Below are 10,057 nucleotides of genomic sequence, written 5' to 3'. Positions count from 1 at the left end.
CACATTTTCCTATTACCTTTTTTCCTCACATACATCAAATCGCTACAGTAATTTTTCCATGAAAAATCACGGAAAATGCAATCCAAACACAACCTTTACTCTTTCTTCATTGCCAATTTTTTGTTTCTCGTTGTTTATTTGATATTACTCTCTTCTTGAAAGATTGTAAAGAAAGAAAAGGGAACCAAATTTCAAGTTCAAGTTTACATTTACATAGAAAAAGGGCTTTTTCATCTTTGCTAATACCCTTTTTGCCACTGGTATTTTAGTTAGCACTCTTCAAAAAACTTCAGATACTACTTAAACTTGTATTAGTATTTTTGGTGATAGCAGTCTCAAAAAAAAAATAAAAATTCAGGCACTCCTTAAACTTATTTTAGCAGTCCTCATAAAACTTGAGGCACTCCTTTTTTTTCTTTTGCATTAGATGAAGTGTAAGGAGTGCTTGAGATTTTTTGATAAATGCTAAATATCATTTCCGTATTTTTGTATAGAAATAGTTATCTGGTTGTGGCAACACTTGTTGCTAAATTTCAACCGAAAAGGCTTCCTTTTTTTAAACTGATTGGAATCCGTATGTTATCATGTTTGTGGGATATAAGTAGCTAAATTGATGTTCCTCACTCCACCGTTGACTTTGTTCGCATGTTTTTTACATTTTATTTGGATAAGATTATAACTAATCCGCAACTGTTTGACCTATAATCAACATCTTTACGATAATAAAGCGTCTCTAGAGTTAATTTGGTGTTAACTTCTTGTTAATTTTATCCATTAACTTTTAATTAATTTGGTATTAACCTTATCTATAAACCCTTATCCATTAACCCTTAATTATCAAGATAACTACGAAAATAACTATCAATTCATTAAACAAAATTTCATAAAAATTAATTTATTCTTAAATTGCACACATATCGGTGTGCCTTTAGCACTAGTTGTAATAGATCTTCTACTAATTCACAATTATCCGAAATTATTCTTATCATTTATTTTCGGTCTCAATCTTTCATGATAAAGATATCAACTTTATTTCTTATTCAATTCAGGCACTTTTTTTTGGAATCCAAATGTCTAAATCGGATAAGTATCACTTTTTTCCATCATTCACTATGATTTTCGATTTTCCCCTACATTGTCTTCTTTTTTTTTTTTTTTTTTGCCATACGTTGTCTCGCTACATTCTAAGTACATCAAAACTAATAAAAAAAAAGACAAAATATGAATAATTTAAATACAAAAATTAACAACAATCCTACATGTCCATTCATATTAATTTTAAAAAATTAATATATTCTAAATGTTCAATTATTTATTAATTTTTTAAAATTTGTTTACATATTTTCACTATAATATGATAGTATACATCAAATAATGTATCCCATATCAAAAACTTTGTAGATATTCTTTTTTTTTATATAAATATTTTTTAGGTAATTTAAATTTTTATAATGATCATAAATCTAGAACTATATATTCACATTTAATTAAGTAGAAAAGATCCAACAATCCACTTTTTTTCATCAATAAATATTTAGTTTCCAACAATATTGGTAATTTTGTGGGTGTAATAATTAATTTTCTTTTTTACACTAAGTTAATTCAAAATTAAGAAAAGAGATGATGAATAATTTGAATACTAATCAACGATATGGTGATGAAGGAAGTAATTTATGGAATATATAAGATTTTAATAATTGTAATTTGAAAAATGCTTTACTATACTTGTATGTAATAATTTCATAGAAAGCAGATATGATTAAGATAAGATTAGTTATTTTTTAAAAGTTATTTTAGATATCATTAAGATAAGATTAGTTATTTTTTAAATTTATCTTAAAATTAGGGATAATTTTTAAATATATAATATAATATTCAATATAGATAAACTCAAATGACTCGTAACTCATTAATTTTCTTCATTTAAGCATGCCACGTAGGAGTGAGAAACACTCTAATTAAAATAGTTACTTATATATATATATATATATATACTTAAACCAATTATTTTAGAAAAAAAATAATTAATTTCCAATTTGTACTAACATTTTAGAGTTTAACTTCAAGTGGGACACATGAAAGATTACGTGTAATATAAGTCAGAATTCATTAAAAGGAAAAAAAAAATCTCCAATCCGCAGTTACTCTCATCCCCAATACTCCAAATCTCTATCCAAATTTATCCCATACCAAAACTAATCGAAAATCACCAAATAACTTTATTTATTAATTTCCGGCTTATTTTTCTCCCACCCATCCAGCCCAGCCACTGCTCTATATAAAGCGCTTCGAAGTCTACACATTTCTTCCTTCTCTCCTCTCTCAATTCTCTATACTTCCCTTCATTCATACAAATATATATATATATATATATATATATAGATATATAAATCCCCAATTATTATTTTTTTTGCGTAATAATATATAATTTATATATCATCATCATCATGGCATTCGGAAATGGAGGAAGTTCAAGCTTGATCGTCAGCTTCGGAGAGATGCTGATTGACTTTGTGCCGACGGTTTCCGGCGTCTCGCTGGCGGAGGCTCCCGGGTTCCTGAAGGCGCCCGGTGGTGCTCCGGCGAACGTCGCCATAGCCGTGGCGAGACTTGGCGGGAAGGCGGCGTTTGTCGGGAAGCTGGGTGACGACGAGTTTGGGCACATGCTCGCCGGAATTCTTAAAGAAAACGGCGTTTCCGGCGAAGGCATCAACTTCGATAAGGGCGCCAGGACTGCCTTGGCGTTCGTCACTCTACGCGCCGACGGTGAGCGTGAGTTTATGTTTTATAGGAATCCCAGTGCTGATATGCTGTTGACCCCGGAGGAGTTGAATCTCGACCTCATTAGATCTGTAAGTTTTTTTTTTTTGAAAAGTTAAAAATTTGAATATACAATTAGAAATTTATCACTAGTAATGTGGGAGAAATTAAGAAAATTGATAAAAAAGGAAATAAATTGTACTATCGTAAATATAACTATATAAGTGTGTTTTTTGTGTGTAGTGCGTGATCTTTTATCTTTAGGATGAATCTAGGGAGATCAATGGGATCCGAATTTGTTTGGAATCTTGGATGGGTGAAGTTGAATCTCACGCGCCACTGAAATATTTGCTGAGGTGGTTGTGGTGGGTGGGACCCGGAAATGGGGCCCGGAGTTCTGTTGACTCAATTTTCGATATGTTCTTCAGTTTTTATTTGGGATATTTAAATAATGTGTGGGATTTCTTGGCTTTTTTCTATGTTTCTTTTTTTTTTTTCTGATTTTGTTTTCTGATGATGCTGGAATATTTTTTTGGCTCTTAAAGTAAATTTAATGGTGATGAGTCTGTTGAGGATTTATTGGTTAGATATGTGTCTTTTTGCCCCCTAAATCTTTTGTGCGACCAAAACTTAAGCTCTTGCCTCTCCAAGATTCGATCTTAAATCATAATTATCGATCTTGAAATTATTCATTGGGTCAATAACATGGCCAAGTCTACCTTAATTAGTGATTAAAGTTTCAAAACAAAAAAAAAATCGAACTTTATGTGATGAGATACATAGTTTAATCCAACACAGTATTGGCAAGTAAGCTGTATTTGTTCCATTATAAATGGTATATGGGAATTGATGTAATGTTAATTGTAGTACAAAGTAGTCATTTGGATTGTCATTTTTTGAAATTTTTTTTTGTAGAAAAATATATTGATTTGATGCATGTGTAGTTTTGTTGTACTAGTCGATTTTGACTATAATCTAGAATCCTATTAAAAACAAAACTACATAACTGCGCCTAATTTTAATCCTGAGTGTTAGCTGTTTTGTACCAAACTGTAATTATAACCGACACATACCATCTATTTTGTTGAGTAAATTTTGCATCTGCTGGCGGCAGCTGTTGGTTTTTTTTTTTTTTTTTTTGGGAGGGAAATTAATGTCTCCTTCCCCTAAAACTGTGAGCACGTCAACAGCTTGCAAAAGTGGGCACAAAGTACTTTTGCTGGCCTTCCGCTGCTAAATAATTGCTGTCATATAGGTCAAAATTGTCGTCCCAAAATTTAACTGTAGTTAACATGCACCCCGTATTTCTGGTTTGGGATAATTTCAGAAACCTCCCTTGAGGTTTCATGAAATATCACCTAGTTCCCCTAAACTTTTCAAAATCTCACTTAGCACCCTTGAAATGATAGTAGGGCCATATACTAATATCAAAGGTAATGAATTGTCAATAATACCCTCATATTTAAACTTTCTGAACTTATTTTTCTTTCTCTAAATTTCCTACTTTTCTTTAACAATGTCTATATAAACATATATACATACATACATACATATACATTTACATATATATATGTATGTATAATTGAATTGCAAATGTCAATGAAATATAGGATTTAATCAATGAAATATTCAATGCATTTGGACAAGAATAGTTGCAGGTTCTTTTTATTTTTGCCCTTTTTTGGTGTTTCACAACTTTATTTATTTATTCCTATTCATGTAGAGCACAACTCCAAATTTCAAATTCTGACTTTTTCTATAATAAAATTTTCATATTTCATGCCCATAAAAAAAGTCTGTCTATTTTGAGTAAATTTTTTGTATGATATTGAAGTTGAATTTCATCTATTATTAAGTTTTTTTTGCTCAAATGTATGATTTTACATACTAATTATCTTTAACACTATGAAGGGTTCTATTTGTAGAAATTGTTTAAAAAATAATATTTGCTTTTACTATCTCTTCCTACTGTAGAAGTGACTATTGGCTGTAACATAAAATCTTATCAATTTTCATCTCTTCACTTTTAAGATGGTTCCAATTTAGTACTCTTTTTACTTGGTTTGTAAAATGTTCATTTTTTATAGCCTAAGGGTATTAAAGGCACTAAAATAATCTCTCTCCTCAAACATGAATTTTTTAATATTACTTTTGGTTAGAAGGGCTTCCAATGTTACCAAAATGTCAATTCAAGGGGTGCTAAGTGAGATTTTGAAAATCTCTAGGGAGCTAGGTGATATTTCATAAAATCTCAGGGGAGGGTTGTGAAATTATCCCTTCTGGTTTTTCGTTACAAAATAATTGTTGTCATATAGTTCGAAATTACTTGTCCCAAATTTTAACTATAGTTAACATGTACCCTATATTTTGGGTAGAAAGAATTGCATTTGCTGGCGAAACCTGTCAGTCTTTGCTGAGGCAAAGTTAGGACAGGTCTCCCACCCTTAAAGTTGTGAGGACAAAAAAGGGATAAAAGAGGGCACCCTGAATTTTACTCTACACGCTACTTTTAGTTTTAGTGCTCGTCGGTGATATTTATCTGTTCGTTTATTTATTTGTGCCTGTGTAGTAGCTCAATGAAAGCTTTATAGGCGCGTAGGGATATCTAGTGTGGGGTTACACATTATTGTGCTGGCATTGACACACCTATTTCCAGATCTCAATGCACATCACTATCAAAGAGGAAAACTTATATGAATCTGAATTATTTCAGGTCCCACAAAGCAAAATTTGTTGATTATTATTTTTTTTGCTTTTAACGTTATTCAAATCAAAATTTATAATGTGTGATTGGACAGCATCGTGACGTGTTTTGATTTTGATGTAGTTAAAACTCTTTGGTTTAATAGTAGGCACATAGAATTAGAAATTTTTTTTTGGGGGTGAGCCAGCAGCTTATCAGAACGAATTTTGTATTTGCTTGTTAGGGATCTTGTATATTTTTGTTACTCTAGGTAATAAGTTGAAATCTAATCAACATACTACCTTATTTGTTATGTGTGATCTAAAACCATTGAACAATATGACACTGGAAAACACAAGGTGTATACCTTTTACATAAAAATGGGATTATGGGGGCTTCTATTTTCTAATTTTTATGTTTATTAACGGACAAGTTTCTCAAGTTTGTACACCTGAATTTGTATCTAAAGTGTTGACTCTACATAAATTTGTTGCCATTAGTGAACTTAAAATTGTATTTTAGCATTGGTTATCTTCCTAAATCTCTACAGGCTAAAGTTTTCCACTATGGATCAATAAGCTTGATAGTGGAGCCATGCAGATCTGCACATATTAAAGCTATGGAGGCAGCCAAAGCTGCCGGAGTTTTACTTTCATATGACCCCAATCTTCGCCTACCACTCTGGCCATCAGCTGAGGAAGCTCGGAAGCAGATCTTGAGTATTTGGGACAAAGCTGATATCATCAAGGTCAGCGACGTGGAGTTAGAATTTCTCACTGGGAGTAACAAGATTGATGATGAATCTGCAATGTCCCTCTGGCACCCGAACTTGAAGCTCCTATTAGTGACCCTTGGAGAAAAGGGTTGTAATTACTATACCAAGGTATGTGTGTATTTATTCCTCATGTCCTTTTGACCTTTACAGCTGTGGGTGGGTGAGATTATTAAAGAATTCAACAATCTTTGGATGCAATTAACGCTTGCCTTAGATGCTAAGTTGAACCCACATGACTCAAGGCTGCTGATCATGAATCATGATAGGCCCAGAAAATGTTGAAAAAGATCACTGTGCCTGCAGAAAGTACTCATGTTGTCAAAAGTCAGTTGTAACCCTGTTGTACAGTTTTTGGTAAATTTTTGGGGTTGGTAGGTAGATAGATGTATTTAGAACACCAAACATGCACGTGGTTTCCTTTGGTGTTGACTGCAATGCTTTCTTATCTGGATTTTTTCACTTTTAGCCTAAACAATTGGTTAAAACACTGTTGGCCAAAAAAAAAAAAAAGGTTAAACAGGTTACATCATCCCACTTCCCAGGATATTCCTCCAGAGGACTGGTATTTGGCTATTGGTTTCTTCTTCCTGAAGTTGGTTCTTATTCCATATGCTTTTGGCTTTTAGAATTTTCATGGATCTGTACCTGCTTTCCATGTCAACACTGTGGACACAACTGGAGCTGGTGATTCTTTTGTCGGAGCTCTCCTTTGCAAGATTGTTGACAACCAAGCTATCCTTGAGGTGAGGCTTGATTGTAGTATAATCCATGGTGTTATTAAATTCGGTCCGGAGATTAACCTGGAGAGGTGATCGGATCACTGGGTTATCGGTTTAATTGGGTGTTGCACAATAGTTATATTATATAATATAATAATATATTTTAAATTATAAAAATAGTAAAATTTTTAAATTAGTTGTTCAACTAGCAGTTCAATCAGTGATTTTTTTTTTTCAATTCACCAATTGAATTGCTGAGTCATTGATTGGTCAACGAATTTGTTGCTTAACTGGTTTAATTAGCAATACAGTTTGGGCCTATGATCGGTTCGATTATTGGGTTGGGTCAGGTTTTATAGCTATGGTATAATCATCAAAACTTAAAATTTTATCGATTCATCAATTGAACTGCCGAGTGGTTGATTGATCAACAAATCTATTGCTTAATTGGTTTAATTAGCAATCTAGTTCAGCCCTATGATTGGTTTATTGGCTTGACTGGTTCGACTGTTGGGTTGGGCCAGGTTCTATAACTATGATATAATCATCAAAACTTAAAATTTTCTCTGTTTTCTTGACTTGTAAATTTGGCTAGTAATGCATTGAATTCTACTACTATCTAATTGCAGGATGAAGCCAGGTTGAAGGAAGTACTTAGATTTGCATGTGCATGTGGAGCTATCACAACCACCAAAAAGGGAGCAATCCCGGCACTTCCCACCGAGTCTGATGCCCTTAGTCTTATCAAGGGGGGAGAATGAAGAACGATGCCCGTTATGTGTCTTTCTCATCTTTCAAAGTTTTTGCAATTGATTGGAAACATCTAATTTTCTGATTCTCTTTTTGTACTTCCTCCATCGTGCATCGTCCATTGAAAGTGTCATACTTTCTATTTTGGGATGTTTTAAAACAATTATCGTACTAGAAAAATTATAATATTTTTTAGTTTTTTTTTTCAATATAGTCCTTTTTAATTATATGCATGTTGTCATTCAAATTTAAATTTTAAATTTGTGTAAAATTAAAAAAAGAAGTATAAACATCACAATTAAATCTATTTCTAAAAAGTTGAATTCTCCAAACATGACTAAAAAAATAGGATGGAGGGATTGATTGGAAACGGTGGAAGACAAGTGTCTCAACTTATAAGCAAATTTCGTCTTGGTTGCCTATTTTCTACCAAACGACACCACGTCTTGGTTCTTTTATTGTTATATTATTTCTTGCGGCTTCTATGTATATGAATAAGTTTGCATCTCCAATGGACCAAATCATATAGAATAATTATGGAGCCCTGTACCATTATTGGTCCCATCCTACTTGTTACATTGACAACCCAATAGTGAATGGTTCACGGTCCAAGACTTAATTTGGGGCTACTTTATGAATGATGTAAAAATTTATAGGGAAAATCTAAGTTCTGGAGATGGGAAGATTCCTTATTGGCCGAACTTTTGTATAACGTACAATGAGGCTACTAGTTGTGTTGTCAAATTCGGACCAGAAGCTAGTTCAATCGGGAATCAGGTAGACATTCAGTCCGAGTTTTCCAGGTTACCAGCCGTGTTTTCAAAATCGGACTGATTTGCTAGTTCAATCGGAAATCGGCCAAATATTCTATCCGAGTTTTTCGATAAAATCGGCTACCTAAAACTTGATAAAATCCGGTCAAAAGCTGAATTTGATCGTGAACTGGTAGAATCGGTAAGAATCCGATTTTTTCATTTTTTTTGTCTTTTGCTTCTTTATTTTTTTTCCCTTTCCTCCTTCTACAACATGCCTTGATTACCAACGAATAGATTTCACATCTTTGCATAAATCTAACTTCCTACTTCAATTAGCCAGTCACCAATCCATCAAAATCACCCTTAGATGCGTTTCCTAATAAGATCTAATCATAGATTTCACTTTTAAAGAGTTAAAAAGACAAAAAAAAAAAGGAAAAAAAAGAAACAAGAAAGGGAGATGGAGAAGAGTGAAAACAATAAGGATAAAAGTTTTAGATTTTGTGAGTTTGAGAAGAAAAGGTAACAAAAATGAAACTGAAAAAAGGAAGAGAGGAGAAAAGAAGAAAGAGGTGCTAAGAATAGAAAAGTTGGGGAGGCAGGGACTAGGAAACAATGAATGGGGCAGTGGTAATGTGAGTAATGAGAGGAAAAGAAGGAGAAAAACTGGGAGAAACATTTCACTTACATTCCCTCCAAATTTTATCATTTTTATGTTTTGACCCTTAGTGTGCTAGGCAACTGTCAAAACACCTAGAAACATTTTATAATTTATAGCATCAATCCAAAATTCTACTAGTATTTTCAACTAAGCCCTCAAATTTAATTTTGAACTTTCTTTTTTATAGTGTAAGTAAGAGGGTTTAAACACGAGATATTTCATTTATATTCTCTCTCCTTGAATTTCTACTTGATTATTTTATTTTATTTATATTTTCTTGTAAAATATCTTTGAAACATCAAACAAATATGAACAAACCTTTCTTGATACTAACGTGTTTCTAGGTAGTTTACATAGTATATTTATTTTTAACTAAATTATATTAATGACATCATGCTGATGTCATCCAATTTTTCATACTTGACCGATTCCGGTTGAACCCTTTGATCCCTAATGCCTAATTCCAATCAAGTCGTTCAAGTTTCAAAATACTGGTTATCAGGTGTGTCAGTCTAAAATTACATATTTGTCCTTTAAAAATGGGGAGATGATGCCTTTGTTTAATTGGGCGCATTGCCATGTAATAATATGTGGGACCTACTAATAACATCGTATGGGATGACTTAGTTTCATGGAATACTCTGTTTATGGTTTATCCGCTATTTATTAAGCTTCCTTTTAAATGTTTATACAACAATTTTTTTACAATACCGCGTTCATTAAAATAGACCATAATGTAAGAGCAGACATTTTTTAATACCATTAGAGCTGTTAATCGAGCCGAGTATTGGACTGTCGAACTCAACTCGGACAGGCTCGAGCTCGCTCGACTACAAAAACAAGCCTTAAATTGGGCTCGAACTCGGCTCGTCAAGGGGATATGTGACTCGAGATCAAGCTCGTACTCGACTCGTTTACCACAAATGAGCCGAGCTCGAGCGAGCTCGAGATCAA

General features: G+C 32.9%; 1 protein-coding gene across 1 annotated transcript; it reads left to right on the top strand.

The window, feature by feature from the left end:
* Positions 1–2,317: 2,317 nt before the first annotated feature.
* LOC113736693 (fructokinase-2) lies at positions 2,318–7,896 on the top strand. Its single transcript, XM_027263767.2, has 4 exons — positions 2,318–2,852; positions 5,994–6,326; positions 6,845–6,961; positions 7,567–7,896. Exons 1-4 carry the CDS (start codon positions 2,448–2,450, stop codon positions 7,696–7,698), a joined length of 987 nt encoding a protein of 328 aa, XP_027119568.1. The 5' UTR covers positions 2,318–2,447; the 3' UTR covers positions 7,699–7,896.
* Positions 7,897–10,057: the final 2,161 nt, after the last annotated feature.

Source organism: Coffea arabica, chromosome 3e (genome assembly GCF_036785885.1).
Source record: "Coffea arabica cultivar ET-39 chromosome 3e, Coffea Arabica ET-39 HiFi, whole genome shotgun sequence".
Taxonomy (NCBI): domain Eukaryota; kingdom Viridiplantae; phylum Streptophyta; class Magnoliopsida; order Gentianales; family Rubiaceae; genus Coffea; species Coffea arabica.
Note: the sequence above shows the minus strand (reverse complement) of the source record. Positions and strands in the feature narration are given on the sequence as shown.